Consider the following 19,098-nt stretch of genomic DNA (forward strand, 5'->3'; position numbering starts at 1 on the left):
GAAGGAGAAAATAGAGAGGAAAACATATTTTATACGATTTTTGTGCTTCTGTGGAGTTTTGCTTTGGTAAAACGGTTTAATGTGCGAAATTCCTGGTGTATGGTAAACGTGGGATCCTAACTGGCGTAGTATTTATATACTTTCACTCTAATGGCAACGTTTCTTATAGAATAACATTTATAATGGCTGACGATGGTGATAGGAGAAGAAGGCATCGCTATGATGATGTATGGATGTTATATTTATAATTTATATGCTTTGTTTAGGAGAGGGAGCACAAATCTCGGCGTAAAGTGTCTTCAGAAGGTACAATAATGTTTATACTTATTAATCCTTTCTTCGTAGAAAATCCATCTGCTTCTTCATCTAAAGTGGCGATGAGCGTTATGGCTGCAAAAGATGCCTTGGAAAAGGCTAAAAAGGCCGAACAAGTACAAAAACAGATTCAAGAACACCTTAAAAAGATTAATCTTACCAAAAAACTATTGCCAACTACGGCAAATTTGGGTATAAGACCATTATTGCTAGACAGTCTAGGTCAAGTTCTTGATGAATCAGGAAATGTGCTAAAGCAAAAGCCAATTATTCATAGCACCTTGAAGATTAATCGTAATTTGACACTTGAGAAGCAGAAGAAGGAAGTTGTTGAAAAATCGGCGAAAATAGCTGAAAAGGCCGAACGAACACAGTACATGGATCCAACCCTAAATACAATCAAGGTATCTCTTCTATATTAAATACATTTTATAACTCTTAACAGAAAAGGAAACGCGCCGCATTCAATTTTGTAGAACCTGGTACATACATAAAGCAGGAAAGACAACTTCAAAGGCAACAGGAGCAAAAAGCCTACGGATTGAACAAAAATAACTTGGCTATGCAAAAGAAACTAGTTTTGGAACAACAGGACCAACGATCAAATGCGCGACTGAAACTAAGTATAGCAGAGGAAAAAGGAATTAGCGTTGGTGAGGTAACCGAAGATTTATCAAGCATTAACCCTAATCTTATTCCAATAAAGAAGGGGTTGAAACTAGAGAAGAAAGATTCTTGGGATGATGAAGAACCGTCACTTGAATGGTGGGATCGCGGAGTAATACTATTGAAGAACGGAGAAGATCCGTTTAAGACAGCGAATGCAAAAAAGCACCAATTCCTTGTTAATATTGACCCAGAGGAATGCGTTATAAATGACAAAAAATTCACAACATATATCGAACACCCATGTAAACTAGATGGTAAAAAGAAAAAGCCCAATCAGATACCTGAAATTATACTGACCAAAAAGGAAAGGAAACGCTTGCGTAGGCTTAAACGGCAAGAACGCCTGAAAAAAATACAAGACAAAATTCGTATAGGTATCCTTCCTCCACCTCCTCCTAAACTTAAGCTTTCCAACTTGATGCGGGTCTTAAAAGATCAGTCCGTGGCAGATCCATCCAAAGTTGAGAAACAAGTCAGGGAGCAAATGGAAGAACGCTTGCGCAACCATGAAAAACGGAATGAAGAGAGAAAACTGACACCAGAACAAAGATCCAAAAAACATGCTAAAAAATGGCAGTTGGGTAAACACGAAGATATTGAAGCTGCATTGTTTACCCTAAAATCCTTGGCAAATCCAAGATTGCTATTCAAAGTAGACAAAAATGCGCAGCAATTTCATCTGACTGGTTGCTGTGTTTTGGTCAACAATGGCCCTGCATTTGTAGTTGTAGAGGGAAGCAAGCTGTCGATAAAGAGGTACACGAAGCTACTAATGAGGAGGATTAAATGGGATGACTATGAATTGCAAAGTGATATAGTTAACCTACAAAAAACTGATGATAACTTTTGCAAGCATGTCTGGGTAGGCAGCGTCAAGAAGCGAAACTTTCCTCATTGGAGTGTCTATCCGGTTGAATGTGACGAAGAAATCGTGGAACTACTCAAGCAATTCAAAGCTCTGCACTATTTTGAGATGGTACAGAAGTATAGAGATCCACTTGACGATATTTAAAGTATATGGAACAAATCATTCGTTCCAGTGTTAAAATATTCTATTTTAGATGCCGAAACAAATCTTTCGCGAGCTGTATGGTGTATGTTTTCTGATAATTTTATTAAACTTACGCATTTATCCACGCATTCTACCACATCATAATGTTGACCCAAACAATGACCGGGTCCGCTTAACGAGCCAGCGTTGTGCTTGTTGTACTCTGTAACTCTCTCGACGCACTCCTACATTTAATTATAATCAGAAGAAAACAATATAAAACATACATCGTACAATTTCGTGTACTTTTTGCACTTTTCATTACATGCAGGCTCCAGCTTCACGCGAGGATCGATTTGTGCATCTTCCTCACTAGTAGGAGGTATATAATCTGGGCATTTTAAAAAAAAATGAGGACGATATGGATATGCCATATTGTGAGAAGTATAAACTGAGTGAAGATCGCCACCCTCTAAGAGACTCCACACCGCAGGACCAGAGGCCCATTAGACATAAAATATATGTTATCTATGGTACAATTCGTTTCGGAATTATCATATGTATCACAAATGACAGTAGAAACGTCGTAAAGCATGCTTAGGATGTCAGAGTTACTCAGCAGCGTACCCACTATAAAAGGAAGAAGTCGCTAGGTTATGACATTCTTACGGACACCGGCACAGTTCTAGAAACAAATGCTAGCAATATGCAGTAAAATCATCCGCTTTATGAGCACCTCCGTATATCTGAAAGTTCACTCTACACATTTCCCTCCACATCATCCTCGTTTAAAAAAAAACGACACATCCTAGTAACAAACTGGTTACCATTGTGTAGCACCTCTGAGCATAAATGACACTTGTCTTGATCGGATAGGTATGGTCCGCCATTGTCTGTTCCATATTTCTACAGATAAATGCCTCGTGTATATTACGATTATTATCGCAAAAGGTCTAACTCTATAGACTCTGATTCTAGCTGTTCCTGTGGGGAATGCGCTTGTGATTCCTCGTATAGCAGCTCCTGCTGTTCAAGCGATTGTGACAGTACCTCTTCTTTTGAAGATACACCTAGGTTTGAGGTATCTGGGAGAAGATATGGCTCCACTCCCAGGTCTCCAGATGTGAGGTCAGCCCCGGAGCATCCTAGACAGGGAGTATCTGTACCAGACACACTCGTTGCAAATGGAGAACCTATCGCTAATACGATAGAACTGACTACAAATACGCAAACAAATAAAAGTTTGGGGGAAACGTCTGTTACAAGTTCTACTGAAAGGCCTTGCACACCAACGAGAGATCAAAACCGCCAAAGAGTTGATTTTACTATAAACGAAGTACACTCTGGTGATATGCAAAAGGAGATTGATGAAATTGAAATGTTACTTAATGACAGTTATATCCAAGATTTCGACACCGATGAGCACCTTGGTAAGGTTACAAATGCCAATTCACACACCACTAGTCTCTCAAATTATACAGATACCTCATACTATGGTAGTGGCTATTCAACAGATGATCCAGAGGGCAATACCCCCAACTCTCAGGAAGAGTCAACCACTTCTGATCCATACGGAAGGGTAATATTTTCAGCAGATTGCGCTTGGCCGAGTGGCTTTAACAATATACAATGGAACATAGAGAACAATAGGGAGTATGATATCTCCGAATTATATGCGATGCTAGTTTCACTTGATCTCCCAACGTACATGTATATTATGGAGAACGTACTGGACGAATGTGTAAGAAGAGAAATTGAAGGGTGCAATTAGTTCATTTGATAGAATAAAGTTCGTCTATAATCTTCTTGGCATAGCTCCTTTTCTCTTTGGACGTTTTACACTTTGCCCATTCTGTGCAATTCAAATCAACGGTCTATAACACTTTATATGTATACACATTACATACCCTCCACCCGGAGTTCTGGAATACTCTCCTTTTGAGCCTAGAAGAACCGGTGTCTGTTACAGTCCACCTCCCATCGTAGTGGTTGCGCATTAGTTCTCTCCCACCTAAAAGAAGTATCCCCTTTTTCGATTCTTTGACTAAACATATGTCGATTACGTACGGGGAATTCTTATGAGCAAGAATCCCTGTGACTAAATCATCCCTCCCCAAAAAATGCATGGTTTCTGTGATTTTAGTTCATAGTGTAGTTATAGATACCTTTAACATTTCTTGCAATACGATAACGAGCCTTTTGAAAATTGATTTGGGAATCTGAATCAAGGTATTTTGTTCCAAATTTGTCCCCAAGAGCTGGTCTAGTGTTTGCAGCAATGTTGGAATCCTCACTCATATGTTCTAGCTCCCTCATCTTTTCACCATATGTTTCAAAGATCCTTTTACAGAGTTCTGGCTCTACATTGTCAACTGAAAGGGCCTCAGCTACTTCCAGTGTCATCAAAACATCAGATAACATCATATCCATAGAATATATCCTGAAAGTTTATTCTTTAGAGTAATAAAACTAACTGTGGTAATAATAGAATTCTCAAAAGTTTAGACAGGTCTCTCGTTTTGTGTAGTTCCATCACAGCAAATGACCAAGAAAATATTATAAGATCGCGAGGCCAAATATATCTAAGGTGGTGTTTCATATCTATGTAAACTAACTTTTCTTGCATCTTTAAAATTGAATCTGGTGCATCTAATTCCAAATCACCAAGAGTGGTTTCTAGAAGATCAAAAGACTTTCTATATAATGACTCCACAAAAATATTTGCATCGGCTGCGGCAAAAACAATATACAATATAAAATTTGGCTTAGATTGTAAACTCTCTGAATTGAAATCGAGATAATGCAATAACTTCTAAATGGGAGTATATTTTCAGACTGTACTAACCAGGTAGGATTCATAGTGAAAAAAACGCACTTTATGGAACGCCTGAAGGACCTTTAAAACACTATATGGAGAACCCTGATGCAGCAAAACCTCTTCCTACATCGATATTATAATAGTTTATAATCATACCATCACTATATTGCTCATTCCAGCCCTCATAAATTCAAGGGAAAACCACCCAGTGATGTAAATGTTATTATAGATATCTGACCAAATTCCAATGTTCTTGTTCTTTGCAATTTCTGCGATGCGAAGGGCCAAAGTGTTTAGTATGTTAGTAAGTAGTTGTATTCTAAATTATAATATAAATATAAATATACATACCCTCTTCTCCAATAAACTATCGACGTCATGAAATTTATCAATGTAGCGATTTGACAGGTTTGAAATTCCTCAGTAATATAATCTCTAGTTGTTACATATTGGAGGAGTCTAGCAGAAGTCTTTGTTCTGGCACCTCTAGAGATTTCTGATACCGCTCTATTTTAATGTCATTTTCCTTAGATACAAATCTAACCTCATGAGGAAATTCCCATCATAAGAATCTATGTTATGATTAATATGACTTACTACAAGATCACGAAGTGTAGTGGAACCATCATGTTGATATAAGAGTTTGGAGACATTCAAAAGCATTACCATATCTTCTTCCGATAATCTAGACAAATTATTCTGCATTTTGTCTATGTGTGACAAAAATATATTTTTGTATTCTTGTGCGTAATAGCTGAAATAGTATAAAACCTTCAAAAACTCGTCAAATTCAAGCTCATTTATACGATGAAGGCAGTGTGTATAGGCTTTATCTGTTTAAATGTTGATAGAACGAAAAGGCAAACCTAAATGATGTTTTGATCTGAGTTTACCCTGATTAGATAGAAAAATAAAGTCCAGTAACTGTGGAATAGTGAGCTGAGATATATCCTTAGATACGAAATTCATGAGCTCTGGGTAGTAAATATCACATTTACTTAGTTTAAGTAAAATCCTTAATGCAACATCAAGGTCGCTGTTCTCTAGCACAGAAGAATTTTTATCTTTATACTTAGCCTTAATTAACCTATATATTCGTGTTTAGTAGCAATTTTATTTCATCATACGAGAATATGTGAGAGGCAAAGGTAAACATGTTCCTGTCCAAAAGCGATGTGGTTTGCAATTCAAAAAGCTCTAAACATTCGTTTACTGTTAGGCTACGTTTCTCTAAACTATTATCCTTGACGTAAGACAAGATCCTAGAGTTGAAGTCTTTTGCTTGTTTAACTCTCAATCTGGATGCTTTCGCCATCTCAGCGAAATCTCTTGATGCACTTAACACATCCTCAAAAGACAAAAGCCTAACTTGAGATGGATCTTTGCTCAGTAGGTTTCTCCATGACGCCTTCCCCTCGCCTAAACGAGCTAGCGAATCGGAGAACCCTCGTAGCTGAACATAGGGAATTCTGCGATTATATGAACATGTGTATAAATATTTAACATTATTAAATATCATTTTATATACTCATCTTGGAGTGTCTATGTCAGAATCTATATCGCTGCGATTGATCCCTATATAAACTTGCTAGGTTCATAAACAACCTACCCTCGCCCAGAAGCTCTGCTACTTAACGAACATATTCGTTTATTTTGATCTTCTATGGTCGAATTCAGTCTACTTCTGTAAATATAATGTTTAGTTAAATACACACATACATTTCTATCTTGGAGCTTTCTAGTTGCTGATTTAATAATCCATTTACTTCTTCAAGTTCTATTATGATTGTTTCTAGCTTTTCTATTTGCTTTATACATGCACGTATGTCCTTCTGCTTATCCAAGCAACTGTCCCTATCATTCGCATCCTTTGAATTCTCCAATTCGGATTCAATTTTGCGGCAATACGTTTGTAGTTCTTCAATCCTTCCTTCCATTTCATGAATGTCAGTATTTCTCTTTTTGAGTTCCTTGTTTTGAATCTGAGATAGCGCCTGAATCTCTTCCAATGACTTTTTTGTAAGATCATATCTCAAAAGTGCCTCCTCTAGCTCAGAATGTTGTTCTTTTGACTTGCTAGCCAAAACTTCTGTAGCTATAGAAATAATAGTACCAATACATTTGGTCCAAAGTCGGTTTTTCTTATCCAATGAATCCGTGCTTGTTGGCAATGTTTCCATTTGATAAACTATATCATCCAGGTGGAACTGTCTTGGAGTACCGTGTGTTATTTCCTTGAGAATATGGCATAATTGCGAGAAGTGGCGTATGATTTTCATGTCCCCAGGAGCAGATAGACCGAATTTTTCTTCAATGTTCACATCTGAAATCTTTTTAGGTAAAATCATACTATATGCGTATTTCAACCTGTCCAACAATTTTATTATAATTTCAAAATATTTCGTATGCTTTTGAGAAATGTCGTCGGCATTTGTATAGTCATAGTCCGAATCAGAGTAATCAGATCCATTGTCATAAATTGTATCATCTGAAAATTTTCCCGTTACATTCAAGGGACTTTCAAGGTCCGTTTCACCATCTGTATAGTCAGATATTTCCTTTATTTGACTTTGTATGTTGTCTCTTATAAATCTATAGTAATAATCCACATTAGAAACAAGTTCATCAATAACAATATTTTGACGATTGATGTTATCCTTGTAGTTGGATAAAATGTAATCATCATTGTTCTCCCTGTTTTTATAATCTAAAACTGTATTTTGACGTCTAGGAATGTCATCATTAATGACCATATTTCTATCTAATTTCATTGACTCTATGTATTTATCGAGTGCTTTAATATTACCTATTGGGTCATCCTTGTCGCAAACTTCCCTTAGAGATTCAGGAATAATAGAGTATAAAACTTCTTTTAATACGTTACGCTCGTTTATATTAGAATTAAGCCTATCCTGATACTCTATTATTACATTTGCAGCATTGGTATGGTCAGACAGTAGACGTGCATTGTCCTTTCGAAGAGATTCTAGGGCCATTTCATTCAAATTTATCAAATTATTGCACTCTTTCAACATAAACTTTAGTTCCTCCGATGACTTTTCGTATTTTTCTGTAATTCTTTGTATGGAATTCTCCCATGTAAATTTTTGATTCTGTTTGTTCAAATGCTGTAGCTCACGTATTTGAGCCTCTAGTTCACTAATTTTGGAAACATATTCCATCTTTATAGTATCAATTTCTGCTAGTTCCTTGGTGCTTAAAATTATATTATCCTTCTTAGTTGTATTTATGTGGCTTCCATCTCTTTTATGGAGCTCCTTGCATAGCGATATTGCCAATGTCGATGTTATATAATTAAAGTTTAGAATGTTATATATCTTTTGACTTGCTTGATTTAGCCCTTTGGATAACGAATTTTGATCAAAATTATCATTCACTTTTATAGATACCCGTTGTATTGTTTCAAAAAGATTATTATAATAGGTGGTATCAAACTGTGATAACTCCAAAATACTAAGAGATGTATCAGAAAGTTTTGTTGGTGTTGCCTGATTGATTATATCTATGATTTTTGTATAAAATGATAAAATCATATCAATCCGAGCTTCAAAACTCAAAATTTGGCGGTCCTTTTCAAAAATCTTATCCGCGGCAGCGGACAGCTCCGCGGATCTGGAATTTAGCAACTCATTAGTAGTCTCCAATGATGCTGTCAAACTCTCAATCTGGTTAGTATAATGATCGAGTTGTATTCTTATCTTGCTTTCATTGGCAATGTATGACGATATCTGCTTGGAGTAATAGACATTCTCGTAACGCTCTCTTTCCAGTTCTCTTCTCAATTCCATCATGGAAAACAGTAATTGTCCATTTGTATTATGCAAGTTAGAAGCTTCAATCCTAGATCTAGAAAGCTTATCTTCGAGTAATTTGCAGTTACTTTCCAATTCTAGTTTTGATAGTTTGTCTCGTATTCCGTGATTAGAAGGAAAGTGGCCATTCACAATCGCCCTGAGTTGAGCTATTTCTTCTCTCAAAACTCCACATTCTGTCATACTTGATTCATTCATTGCTTCGAATGTCCTCAACTTCAGAACCAATGTGTGTTTTTCTTCATTAAGATGTGCAGCCTCATTTTGCATGCTATTCAACTGTTCCAGGTATAATTCTTTGTTTGATTTTAACAAATTTAATTCTTCTTCATTGCGTAATATGACAACATTTAGGTTTTCTAGATTGAAAAATGCCTCTTTTGCATGGTCCAATTCCATCTTAGTTTGGGAGAGCTGCCTTTGTAGTGAAAAGTTGGATGAAGATTCTCTGTGTAGATCTTCGTATAGCTCCATCAACTTTGCTTTAAATGCCTTATTTTCGTATTCCAAAACATTTAGCTTGTCTTCACTCTGTGTAATGTAAGTTTTTGCGACAGTGTGAGCATGTCCTGAATGTTCTAAATCACTCAAGTTTTCTATAGAAATTGTAATCTGATGAAGTAGTTGACCAATCGTAGCAAAACCAGAGATAGCTGCGTTATTCTGCCTCAATATCTCATCAGTACTGTATTTTTGACTACTTAATGTCTCATTTTCTATACGTAGGACCTGGTTCTCCTTTTTATACTCATCTAATTTCCTTACTAAGTCGTTGTATTTATCATCAGAATTAAAAATAGGAGGATTAATTTGTGACTCATCATTTTCCACAATACCAGATTTGTAAAATCTAAACGCTTCAAGGAAACCTTTTGAATCTCTGTCATCAGCTGCAAATATATCAATTTCTGTGTAGTCATCTAATCGACTATCAGAACAACATTCTAAAGAATCTGTATCTGGAATATCGGACATGTCAGCATGGATCTGCTCAAACTCTGGTGGATATAAGCCATTTATAAAATACTGCATGGAAAGATATGACTCTACATCAAAGAGCCTTTTAGATAAATAATCGTTTTTTAAATTTGCAGAATAAAGTTCGTGCTCAAGATTTGCATACTCGTCGTAGAGACGTTGATAAGCAGTGCTTAGATTGTTTAAATCATATAAAAGAGATTCTTCATGATTTTTAGCATCTAAACCATATTCTTTGTGTAACTGTAAGACAGTATTACTAAGATTCAATTTTTCATCAGTCAATAGAGCTATTCTAGTTTGCAAATTGTTAACCTCGTATGAATCTAAAAGGCATTGACTCAGTTCTAACTGCTCCTCTTTTAATGCTGTCACCGCATCCTTTAAATTACTTGCTTCTTCATACTTTTGTGAGAGTGTATTAAAAAGAAAACGTAGTAATGATACCAAGTTATCACCATTGTCTTGAAGTTTGAAGGGTTTGTCTGTTACAGGTCCATCAATTACCAAAGAATCGCTAATCAGCTTTCTAAACTGAGCCAGTAACTCCGGATCAGAGGATAAGGAATTAAATAGGGCATAGCATTCAGACCTAAGAGAGATGGAAACTCCAGGAGGTGTAGTATAATTTGGAGCATTGTTTTCATATCCTAATAGGCCCGCAAACCTATTCTCAATTACATCTAAATCGCGCTTTCTTCTACGAAAATCCCTATAATAAGAATCCTTGCTCTTGTAATCTTTGTACACACGAAACCCATTCAACAGTGTATCTGTAGACATCCTTCACGGGGACCGATTACTCCTTAACACTATGACATTTCAAGCGTAAATAAAATATAATTTGGCAGAATCTGACAAACTTGTAGACACTGACGTCCCGATCCAAGTAAACTAAAATTCTTTAAACTGTACAAATCCAAGAGTGCTAATATCACTCTTATAATAATTCAAATTAAACCACCAAAATTGTGGTTATACCCCGTATAATTTGTGAAACGTAGTAATGCGGCGATTATAAATCTACACATTCAATGACAACGACTTTTATGATTATAATACCAGTATATTAAAAACTAAAAAGTCTAATATATAATATATTAAAGCATTTAATGTACAAATAATAAATGTATGACGAAAGGGACCGCGAGTCAGGCACGACAGCAGCCCCGGACAACAGCACAGCAAGAGGTGTGTATACAAATCAAAACTTTAGTGACAATTATAACATATAATTGTGTATGAAACTGTTTATATGGAATTAAAGTAGCATTACATGAGTTCTATAATTACGCGGTCTTGTTGATTGACAATTTGGCCAACTCCATGACAAGAGATGGTACTGAAGACAGCTCCTCAAAACCAGGAGTTAACATCACATCCGCCGCGTTTTCAGATATGAAGTCAAAGCAACATTGACGCAAATAATCAGCGTTGTACAACTTTGATGATTTTAACAAGTAGCAGGCATTGTCAATATCGATTTTTGGCACAAGCAACTCTTCGCACATGGACTTTAGTTTATCTAAATTGCAACTATCTGCAAGCCCTAGTACTTCACAAATACGATAGTGATTATTGCTACTGAAATCATCTATTTTCGAGGTATATATGAATTCTACCAACTTCATTACAGCATCAAGAGACCATCCATTCAATTCAATAACACTGGGAGGATCCTCCTTTGTGAGTAAATCATGAAAGTAAGTAGAATTTGCTGCAAGTATGACGCTGTGTGCAGGAATCTCCTTACCAGCAGCAGATATAGATACATCAGAAAAGCGTGAGTTATTCATGAACTGGCCCAAATTTTTGGCAAGAGCGGCCAAAGAATCATCAGAATGGGAAGCTTGTATTGATTGATACTTTATAGTGTGTAAATCATTTAGCCAGTGCTTTCCATTAAATCCTCCAAAAATATACAACGAATCCCCAACCTGTACCATAGAACATCTTTGGCGCTTAGATATGGAACTGGATTCATAATATACATCCTGTATTCCCCATGTGCAACTCCGAAGGTTGTACACGTAGAACGTGTTGAAGGGTTCGTCACCGTTAAAACCACCAAACATGTATACTTCTTGATGATAGAATGCAGTAGAATGACCACGAACAGGTGGGGGAATAAAACCATCCAATTTCACTTTTGTCCAAGTGTGGCTACTAATAGTATATGTGTAAACGTCGTCAAAATGAACAGAGCCGCTGTGACCACCGATCAAAAACAAATTCCGTCCATCAGATACCATGGTGTGTGCATTCCTTGCGGGAGGTTTTTTACCATGCGGCTTGCTCAACTTAGACCATGTACTAATTGACGGGTCGAAAACTTCCAAGTCATTAAAGCATTGGCTACCATCGTATCCACCAAAGGTATAGAAGCAGTCACCCACACGTGTCATACTATGGCAAGCACGTTTCGATGGAACTTTACCTATTGCATCCACATAACGAACAGGGATGTCAACGAGCTGGCCAAACTGTAATCCAGATACACTATCCTCCAAAAAACTCACATCTAAAGCATACATATCAGACAACCACTGATTGCCATCATGTCCTGCGTGAATATATAGTTCATTATTGTGAACTGATGAAACGTGGTTATTACGAATCAATGATGATGGTGTCAACTTTGGACGCTTCTTTGAAGAACTAGATATGTTTGGATTCAAATCCAAACATAAATTTAATCCATACCAACGTCTCTTCTTCGTATGATAGGCATAGGCATCACCTAAAGCAACTTTTCCGGACCATCCTCCGAATACAATCAAAAAGTTTCCCACGGCATCGCAAGTGTGTGCTGCCCGGGGAGATGGAGCCCCTGGTATAGCGGATAATTCTGTATGAGTTAACCGTGTGTAATTGGACATTTCCTCCAGTTTAAAGTGCAATCACAATAACCTTTGCTTCAACAAAAATGAGCAGTGAAAGTGATAAGGGCCATGAGATTCTACATTACCGCAAACAAATAGTGTGCCTAGCCACTTTATATACGGAAAAATGTACAATTTGTTCAAAAGCAGTTGCACAGAATACTAGCTGAGAATCAACTCAAGGTGTTTTGAAAAATACTCAAAAATACCCAAAGTATTATAAGTGAGCGTTAGATTAAAACCAAAACCTTAAACAAAACAGACCTGCAAATGGTGATTGGATTGCTATCACGTTAAGAGATGAAGATGTGCTAAAACGCCTTATTCCCAAAAACGGAGTTACCATAATGTGCAGAACACCCCATTTGTACAATAAGCTCCGAGGAGGTATGCCATGAATATTTCGAGCGCGATTGTAGAAATAGCACACATTGTTCATATTTCAACTCTGTATAAGCGGAAGTAGCGGTATTACCTTTAAACTCAGCGGCTAACAGCACAAAGTAACATTGAAAGCTATATGGAGAAATATACTAGCGTACAATTTACACATTTGAAGTGGATGACCGTGTTTGAATTCAAAGTTATACTACGTTTCTAATCTGCTACCAAAAATTGTCGTTCATGCTATTCCGTGGTCTCTCTAAACCATCTGAAATTATTTGTCAAGCTAAAACGTCCCGTTTACCATTAATATCACGCCGATGGCGTAAGAAGTCGCACTACGATAATACCGTTGGCTGTCATCATTAAAGCGGACTTTAGTTTACTTTGCTTCGTGTATATACCCTGTACGTGTGTATAGACATGGGCGATGCAAACCTTGTAATATCCCAGTGCTGCTGCGCCTAAGATAGAAAAAAACGTAGTAAGACTAAAACACAAGATCGATTTGCGACTAGCTGAAGTGTCTGGGATGAGAAACCCCAAAAATCCCAAAAGGGGAAATGAACCTAAAAGACAAAAACTCAAGTACATCAAAATGCCTAAATTTCGAATGTTACGCAACAATTGCAAATATACTCTTTCTCAAGGGTGTTATTTCATCTTCTTCTAGCAGTATTCCTAGTTCTTCTACCATCATGTGACGAAGGAAAAACTCCTACTCGTTTGTAAGTGAACACAAATTTCAAACCTTCCTTCTGAATCCCAAATCAACCAGTGAATTCGCATCAGCTGTAGTAAATTGGTACCGGTTCGTGTAGATGTCGAACATCTCCTTCTTCTCTACCTCTGGATAGAATTCTATTTCCCTGAAAGATAAATTTGTGTGCTTAAAAGTGACTTACATTTCCTCTCTACGCTTCTCAGAATCTACATAATCCTTTTCCGCCCTAGAGCTTACGTACTCGCCGTAGCCCATTGAAAACGCGGAGGCCAGTAGACTACCGATTGATAAACCCAGAATCTGACGTGGTGAAACAGAAGCTCCAAAACAACCAGAAACAACGGCAAACATTGTCAAAATGCCTTAGGAAGAATATGAATAAATAAGCATCACCGTACCATCTAGGCCTCCGAATATGATTACCTTGAGAGACTGGCTACTTCCCTCCAAATGATGTTCGCCATGATGCATATTTTCAATTCCATAATAGTGGCTTGGCGATCTGTAGTTAAGTTTTGCAAATATGAATACGGAAGAAGAAATACTTACAATCCTCTTCTAATAATGGGACTCTCTGGATCAGTTCCTTCCATTGTAGAACAACCTTCTAAAAATCATGGTCCAAAAACTAAATGTAACGACACGAAGCTCAGTTACCCACAAATACAACTCCTGTGAGGAATAACATACATACGTAGAATGTTTAATACTATTTACAAGCGTTGTAATTACGCAAACTTTGGGAATACATGAAAAAGAAGTTTGAAATTACGAGAGGCATCGTATCCCAAAAGACCACAGAGAATCACTGAAGAGGCGACTCTGGCGTATGCGGATAGCGCTTTCATCAAATCCGCATGAGAGTCAACTACTGGCTCCTCAGGCTGCTGCTCCTCACCATCCTTTGGCTGAGCTTTTGGTTTAGAAACTAAAACAGGGTATATGGTTGCTCCAATAGTTCCATAGGTTAACGTTTTTGTGACAGATTTTTGTGTCTTTTCCGGAAGGCCTTCCCATAGCCCAAATAAAAACGATACCAAATGATGTAATCCTAATAGCTTTAGTTTATGGAGGAAGAATACAAAGAATCCGGGGGCATTGCTAGATACGTCCTCTTCATGTCGAACGAAACAGACGAACGCTCCAACTACAAATGCCGCAAGAAAAAGAGCCAGTTGTGCCAGGCCACAAAGTCTTGTACATAATACATGACAGTTTTCTGCGCCTGCAAATCTGCAATGAGCTGGCTTTGTTGGCCCTTCCTTGCCAAATTCATGTGGATGCTTCAACTCTTCTTCGGCACCGTTCTTGATGAGTGTGTTCAACCTTCCAGATGGATCAGATAACACAAGATTCTTTCTCTGATAAGCTGCCTCGTGACTAGTCATATTTTCAATGTAAGCTTAGATATTCGATAATCAAAACAGCATACTATCGCCTGATGGACTAACCCAGTATGCGAAAACCAACGTGATGGTTATAAAAAGGAATGGGAATTATATATTATGTTAGTTGTATGTGATCTGCTAATATCGTATTGCGTCACTCATACAAACAATTCTACCAGTGTATTGATGTCCTTTTTGAAATTAGTAACTCGTGGGGATACCTCAGAAAGACGAATTTCTTCGTATTCACATACTGTAAAACAATTTTAAAATGGCAAATGACTATTTGCCGCAATACACTCAATATGTAGACCAGGTGGCTGGTTATGCTGGTATGTTTACCAAAATGCCCCGTGTTGTAACAAAAACACATTTAGGGTCTCAATATAGCGGACTTACAGCCCCTGAACAAAGTCAGCCTCAGTACGATCATGAATCTAAGTATGAAGCACCCAAATATCTAAAGGGAAACCAAGAAGGATTCAGCGATGAAGATAGTTGGAAAGTCATAGGTTTGTAAATTTATATTTTTACTACTAACACCTCATTTTTGTTCATCTTCTTTCAATACTTACAATTTAATTGGATAATGTGCACATTTATTTCTTTAGGTTCATTCTTTAGTACACATGGATTGGTCCACCAGCAAATCGAAAGTTTTAACGATTTTATCACATATCGCATGCAAGAAATTATAGATGAGCATCCTCCAATTGAGATAAAGTGGGTAGTTTATGCTAAACATATAACAATATTTCTGTAGACCTCAGCCACGGTATAGACCAGACGACGATCTTGAAAGTAATGTGACATATAGACTTAAATTTGGTCAACTTTCACTTAATAAACCCTGTGTAGAGGAAAAGGATGGTGTATTTAAGCATATTTGGCCACAAGAAGCGCGGTTGCGCAATCTTACATATGCATCGCAAATTTATGTGGATATTGAACAAGAAACATATTTAAAAGATGAAACAACTGGTGCAGAGACACTTCAGGATAAGACGACATATCCTAGAATTCCGTTAGGACGCATGCCTATGATGTTAAAGTCCACGTACTGCTGGACGAAGGGCCTAAGTGAAGAAGATTTAGCGGATGTTGGAGAGTGTCCGTACGATCAAGGTGGTTATTTTATTGTTAACGGTGGTGAAAGGGTATTGATTGCTCAAGAACGTATGGCTAACAATTTTATCTATGTATTTAAGAAGAAACAGCCGTCAAAGTATAGTTTTGTCGCAGAAATTAGGTCACAAGCTGAATTTTCTCAGGGTATCACTCCATTCAGCATAATGATGAAGTCAAGTTTGGGAGCTCCCGGATCCCGTTTCAAGTCTCACGGTCAACTTGTAGCAACTATTCCATACTTGCGGGCAGATATACCCGTTCCAATCCTCTTCAGGGCTTTGGGATGTGTAGCCGATCGTGATATTCTGCAGCGTATTGTCTATGATTTTGAAGACAAACAGATGCTCAATTTGATGAGAGCTACCCTAGAAGAAGCTTCTGATTATGTTACCCAAGAAACATGTCTAGATTTTATAGGGAAACGTGGGCCAACGGTTGGAGCTCCATTGGAAACTAGGATACAGTATGCCAAAGATTTGTTAAGACAGCATTTGCTCCCACATGTCGGTACGGAGCCTGGTTCCGAAGGGAAAAAATGCTACTTTTTGGGCTATATGATACATCGCTTACTCCTATCTAGACTGGGAAGAATTAATGAAGATGACAGAGAACATTTTGGTAAAAAACGCTTAGATTTAGCGGGCCCGCTTATGGCATCCAGTTTTGGTACTTTGTTCAGAAAGATGGCAAAGGATGCCAGGCGTATTTTACAACAACAAATCGATTGTGGGAGAGCATTTGATGTAGCAGGTGCTATTAGAAGTGCTACCACTATTACACAAGGGCTACAGTATCAACTGCTTACTGGAAACTGGGGAAGAGATAGGGAAGGAAAAATTGTTCGCACTGGTGTCAGCCAGGTGTTGAATCGTCTGACATTTGCCTCATATTTGTCACATTTGCGTCGTCTGAATACACCTCTTGGAAGAGAAGGGAAAATGGCTAAACCACGTCAACTTCACAACACTCATTGGGGTATGATATGCCCAGCTGAAACGCCTGAGGGTCAAGCTGTCGGCCTTGTTAAAAATTTAGCACTCATGTGCTATATTAGTGTTGGCTCTGTTGCGGCAACAATTAATGAATTTTTGTCAGAATGGGGTATGGATTCTCTAGATGAGGTTCCGCCTGAAGTTGTAAAGGATAGAGTGAAGATTTTTATCAATGGAACATGGGTTGGATGTTTTGACGAAGCAGATAGTCTGGTCAGAACACTTCTGGAACTACGTAGACGTGGAGATATTTCCTCAGAAACAAGCATTGTTAGAGATATTGTTTCCCAGGAAGTGAAGATTTTTACTGATGCAGGTAGAGCAATGAGACCGCTCTTTATCGTAGAAAATGGAAATACCCTAGCAATAAATAAAGAGCATATCGCAATGATTGATAATAATGAATGTAATTGGGATGGATTGGTGGAATCTGGTGTTATTGAATATATTGACTGTGAAGAGGAAGAGATGTGTATGATTGGAATGTTTGTAGATGACCTTAAGGCAAACAATACGTATTGTAGCACGTATACTCATTGTGAAATTCATCCATCTATGATTTTGGGTGTTTGTGCATCTATAATCCCATTCCCCGATCAAAATCAGTCCCCAAGAAACACCTACCAAAGCGCTATGGGAAAGCAAGCTATGGGTGTGTATGCAACTAACTTTAACCTTCGTATGGATACATTGTGCCATATTCTTTACTATCCCCAAAAGCCTTTGGTGTGCACAAGATCTATGGAATTCTTACGATTTAGGGAGCTTCCCGCTGGTATAAACGCAATTGTTGCAATCATGTGTTACACAGGTTATAATCAAGAGGATAGTTTGATTATGAATCAATCATCCATAGATAGAGGTCTTTTCAGGAGTGCCTTCAATAGAACTTATATTAGCGAAGAAAAATACGTTGGAAGTACGATAGTTGAGCGTTTTGAACGCCCTGGAACAGCCAATATTCTTGGCCTAAAGAGGGGAGATTATACAAAATTAGATGCTGATGGGTTAGTTGAGCCTGGTAGCAGAGTAATGGGAGATGATATCATCATTGGTAGAACTTCTACTGCTGACGAAGAAGATATGCGTCAAGATTGCTCTTGTTGTCTAAGAGCTAATGAAAATGGTGTTGTAGACACTGTTCTTGTTTCTGTAAATGCAAAGGGTACGAAATTTGCAAAGGTAAAGGTCAGATCAGTTCGTGTCCCTCAAATTGGTGACAAGTTTGCTAGTAGACATGGTCAGAAGGGTACTATTGGAATAACATATAGAACAGAGGATCTACCATTTACATGTGAAGGAATTGTACCGGATATTATCATGAACCCTCACGCTGTACCGAGCAGAATGACGATTGGACATTTGGTAGAATGTCTAATTGGAAAAGTTGGTGCCTGTTGTGGTATGGAAGGTGATGCTACTCCATTCTCTAAGCTGACTGTTCAACAAATTGCAGAGCGTCTATTCGACTGTGGATATGCTAGGCATGGTAATGAGGCATTCCATTGTGGTTTCACAGGTCAAATGATCACTAGTAGAATTTTTGTTGGTCCCACATACTACCAAAGACTAAAACACATGGTAGAGGATAAAATTCACGCAAGATCCAGAGGACCGTCCACTATGTTAACCAGACAACCTACTGAAGGTCGATCAAGGGAAGGAGGTCTCAGGTTCGGAGAAATGGAAAGGGATTGTATGATATCACACGGAGCAGCAAAAATGCTTAAGGAACGTTTGTTTGATCAGAGCGATGCCTATAGAATACATGTCTGCGATAACTGTGGACTTTGTTGTATCGCAGATCTGAATAAGTCAAGTTTCGAGTGTACAGCTTGCGATAACAAGACAAATATCTCGCAAGTTGCCATACCTTATGCTTGTAAATTACTCATTCAAGAGCTTATGTCAATGGCAATCTACCCAAAACTCGTACTTACCCCTGCTTGAGCGTCGAAACCGCACGAGCGCATAAGGTTGCACATTTGGTACGCAC

The 19,098-nt window shown here is 37.8% G+C and overlaps 9 protein-coding genes across 9 annotated transcripts, besides 2 other annotated features; 3 read left to right on the top strand and 6 right to left on the bottom strand.

Moving 5' to 3' along the window:
- Window positions 1-263: 263 nt before the first annotated feature.
- On the top strand, window positions 264-1,996 carry BEWA_006280 (pre-mRNA processing factor 3 PRP3 domain-containing protein; the record flags this gene model as incomplete). The annotated part of the gene is made up of 2 exons (XM_004830828.1): window positions 264-719; window positions 761-1,996. The coding sequence occupies exons 1-2, from the start codon at window positions 315-317 to the stop codon at window positions 1,994-1,996; spliced, it is 1,641 nt and encodes a 546-aa protein (XP_004830885.1). The 5' UTR covers window positions 264-314.
- Window positions 1,997-2,036: 40 nt separating this feature from the next.
- BEWA_006290 (ubiquinol-cytochrome c reductase hinge, putative) lies at window positions 2,037-2,409 on the bottom strand (the record flags this gene model as incomplete). Its single annotated transcript, XM_004830829.1, has 3 exons — window positions 2,037-2,069; window positions 2,110-2,220; window positions 2,263-2,409. 3 exons carry the CDS (start codon window positions 2,407-2,409, stop codon window positions 2,037-2,039), a joined length of 291 nt encoding a protein of 96 aa, XP_004830886.1.
- A 482-nt stretch (window positions 2,410-2,891) lies between these two features.
- BEWA_006300 (hypothetical protein) lies at window positions 2,892-3,746 on the top strand (the record flags this gene model as incomplete). Its single annotated transcript, XM_004830830.1, has 1 exon — window positions 2,892-3,746. One exon carries the CDS (start codon window positions 2,892-2,894, stop codon window positions 3,744-3,746), a length of 855 nt encoding a protein of 284 aa, XP_004830887.1.
- A 1-nt stretch (window position 3,747) lies between these two features.
- Window positions 3,748-6,108, bottom strand: BEWA_006310 (hypothetical protein; the record flags this gene model as incomplete). The annotated part of the gene is made up of 10 exons (XM_004830831.1): window positions 3,748-3,849; window positions 3,883-4,106; window positions 4,141-4,415; window positions 4,450-4,787; window positions 4,821-4,916; window positions 4,950-5,112; window positions 5,145-5,300; window positions 5,338-5,626; window positions 5,660-5,880; window positions 5,921-6,108. The coding sequence occupies 10 exons, from the start codon at window positions 6,106-6,108 to the stop codon at window positions 3,748-3,750; spliced, it is 2,052 nt and encodes a 683-aa protein (XP_004830888.1).
- Window positions 5,114-5,139: a sequence feature (AT_rich).
- A 175-nt stretch (window positions 6,109-6,283) lies between the features above and the next one.
- Window positions 6,284-6,320: a sequence feature (AT_rich).
- A 176-nt stretch (window positions 6,321-6,496) lies between these two features.
- Window positions 6,497-10,387, bottom strand: BEWA_006320 (hypothetical protein; the record flags this gene model as incomplete). Its single annotated transcript, XM_004830832.1, has 1 exon — window positions 6,497-10,387. The coding sequence occupies one exon, from the start codon at window positions 10,385-10,387 to the stop codon at window positions 6,497-6,499; it is 3,891 nt and encodes a 1,296-aa protein (XP_004830889.1).
- Window positions 10,388-10,893: 506 nt separating this feature from the next.
- Window positions 10,894-12,483, bottom strand: BEWA_006330 (kelch domain-containing protein; the record flags this gene model as incomplete). The annotated part of the gene is made up of 1 exon (XM_004830833.1): window positions 10,894-12,483. One exon carries the CDS (start codon window positions 12,481-12,483, stop codon window positions 10,894-10,896), a length of 1,590 nt encoding a protein of 529 aa, XP_004830890.1.
- Window positions 12,484-13,081: 598 nt separating this feature from the next.
- Window positions 13,082-14,217, bottom strand: BEWA_006340 (integral membrane protein domain-containing protein). The gene is made up of 8 exons (XM_004830834.1): window positions 14,144-14,217; window positions 13,993-14,096; window positions 13,776-13,956; window positions 13,622-13,739; window positions 13,510-13,588; window positions 13,309-13,472; window positions 13,175-13,275; window positions 13,082-13,138 (listed from the first exon to the last, which is right to left on the bottom strand). Exons 1-7 carry the CDS (start codon window positions 14,185-14,187, stop codon window positions 13,183-13,185), a joined length of 783 nt encoding a protein of 260 aa, XP_004830891.1. The 5' UTR covers window positions 14,188-14,217; the 3' UTR covers window positions 13,082-13,138; window positions 13,175-13,182.
- An 82-nt stretch (window positions 14,218-14,299) lies between these two features.
- Window positions 14,300-15,162, bottom strand: BEWA_006350 (uncharacterized protein). The gene has a single exon (XM_004830835.1). It carries the CDS (start codon window positions 14,980-14,982, stop codon window positions 14,323-14,325), a length of 660 nt encoding a protein of 219 aa, XP_004830892.1. The 5' UTR covers window positions 14,983-15,162; the 3' UTR covers window positions 14,300-14,322.
- Window positions 15,163-15,253: 91 nt separating this feature from the next.
- Window positions 15,254-19,052, top strand: BEWA_006360 (DNA-directed RNA polymerase II subunit, putative; the record flags this gene model as incomplete). Its single annotated transcript, XM_004830836.1, has 3 exons — window positions 15,254-15,494; window positions 15,594-15,705; window positions 15,746-19,052. 3 exons carry the CDS (start codon window positions 15,254-15,256, stop codon window positions 19,050-19,052), a joined length of 3,660 nt encoding a protein of 1,219 aa, XP_004830893.1.
- Between the last annotated feature and the right edge of the window lie 46 nt (window positions 19,053-19,098).

Source organism: Theileria equi, chromosome 3, assembly GCF_000342415.1.
Source record: "Theileria equi strain WA chromosome 3, complete sequence".
In the NCBI taxonomy this organism is placed as follows: domain Eukaryota; phylum Apicomplexa; class Aconoidasida; order Piroplasmida; family Theileriidae; genus Theileria; species Theileria equi.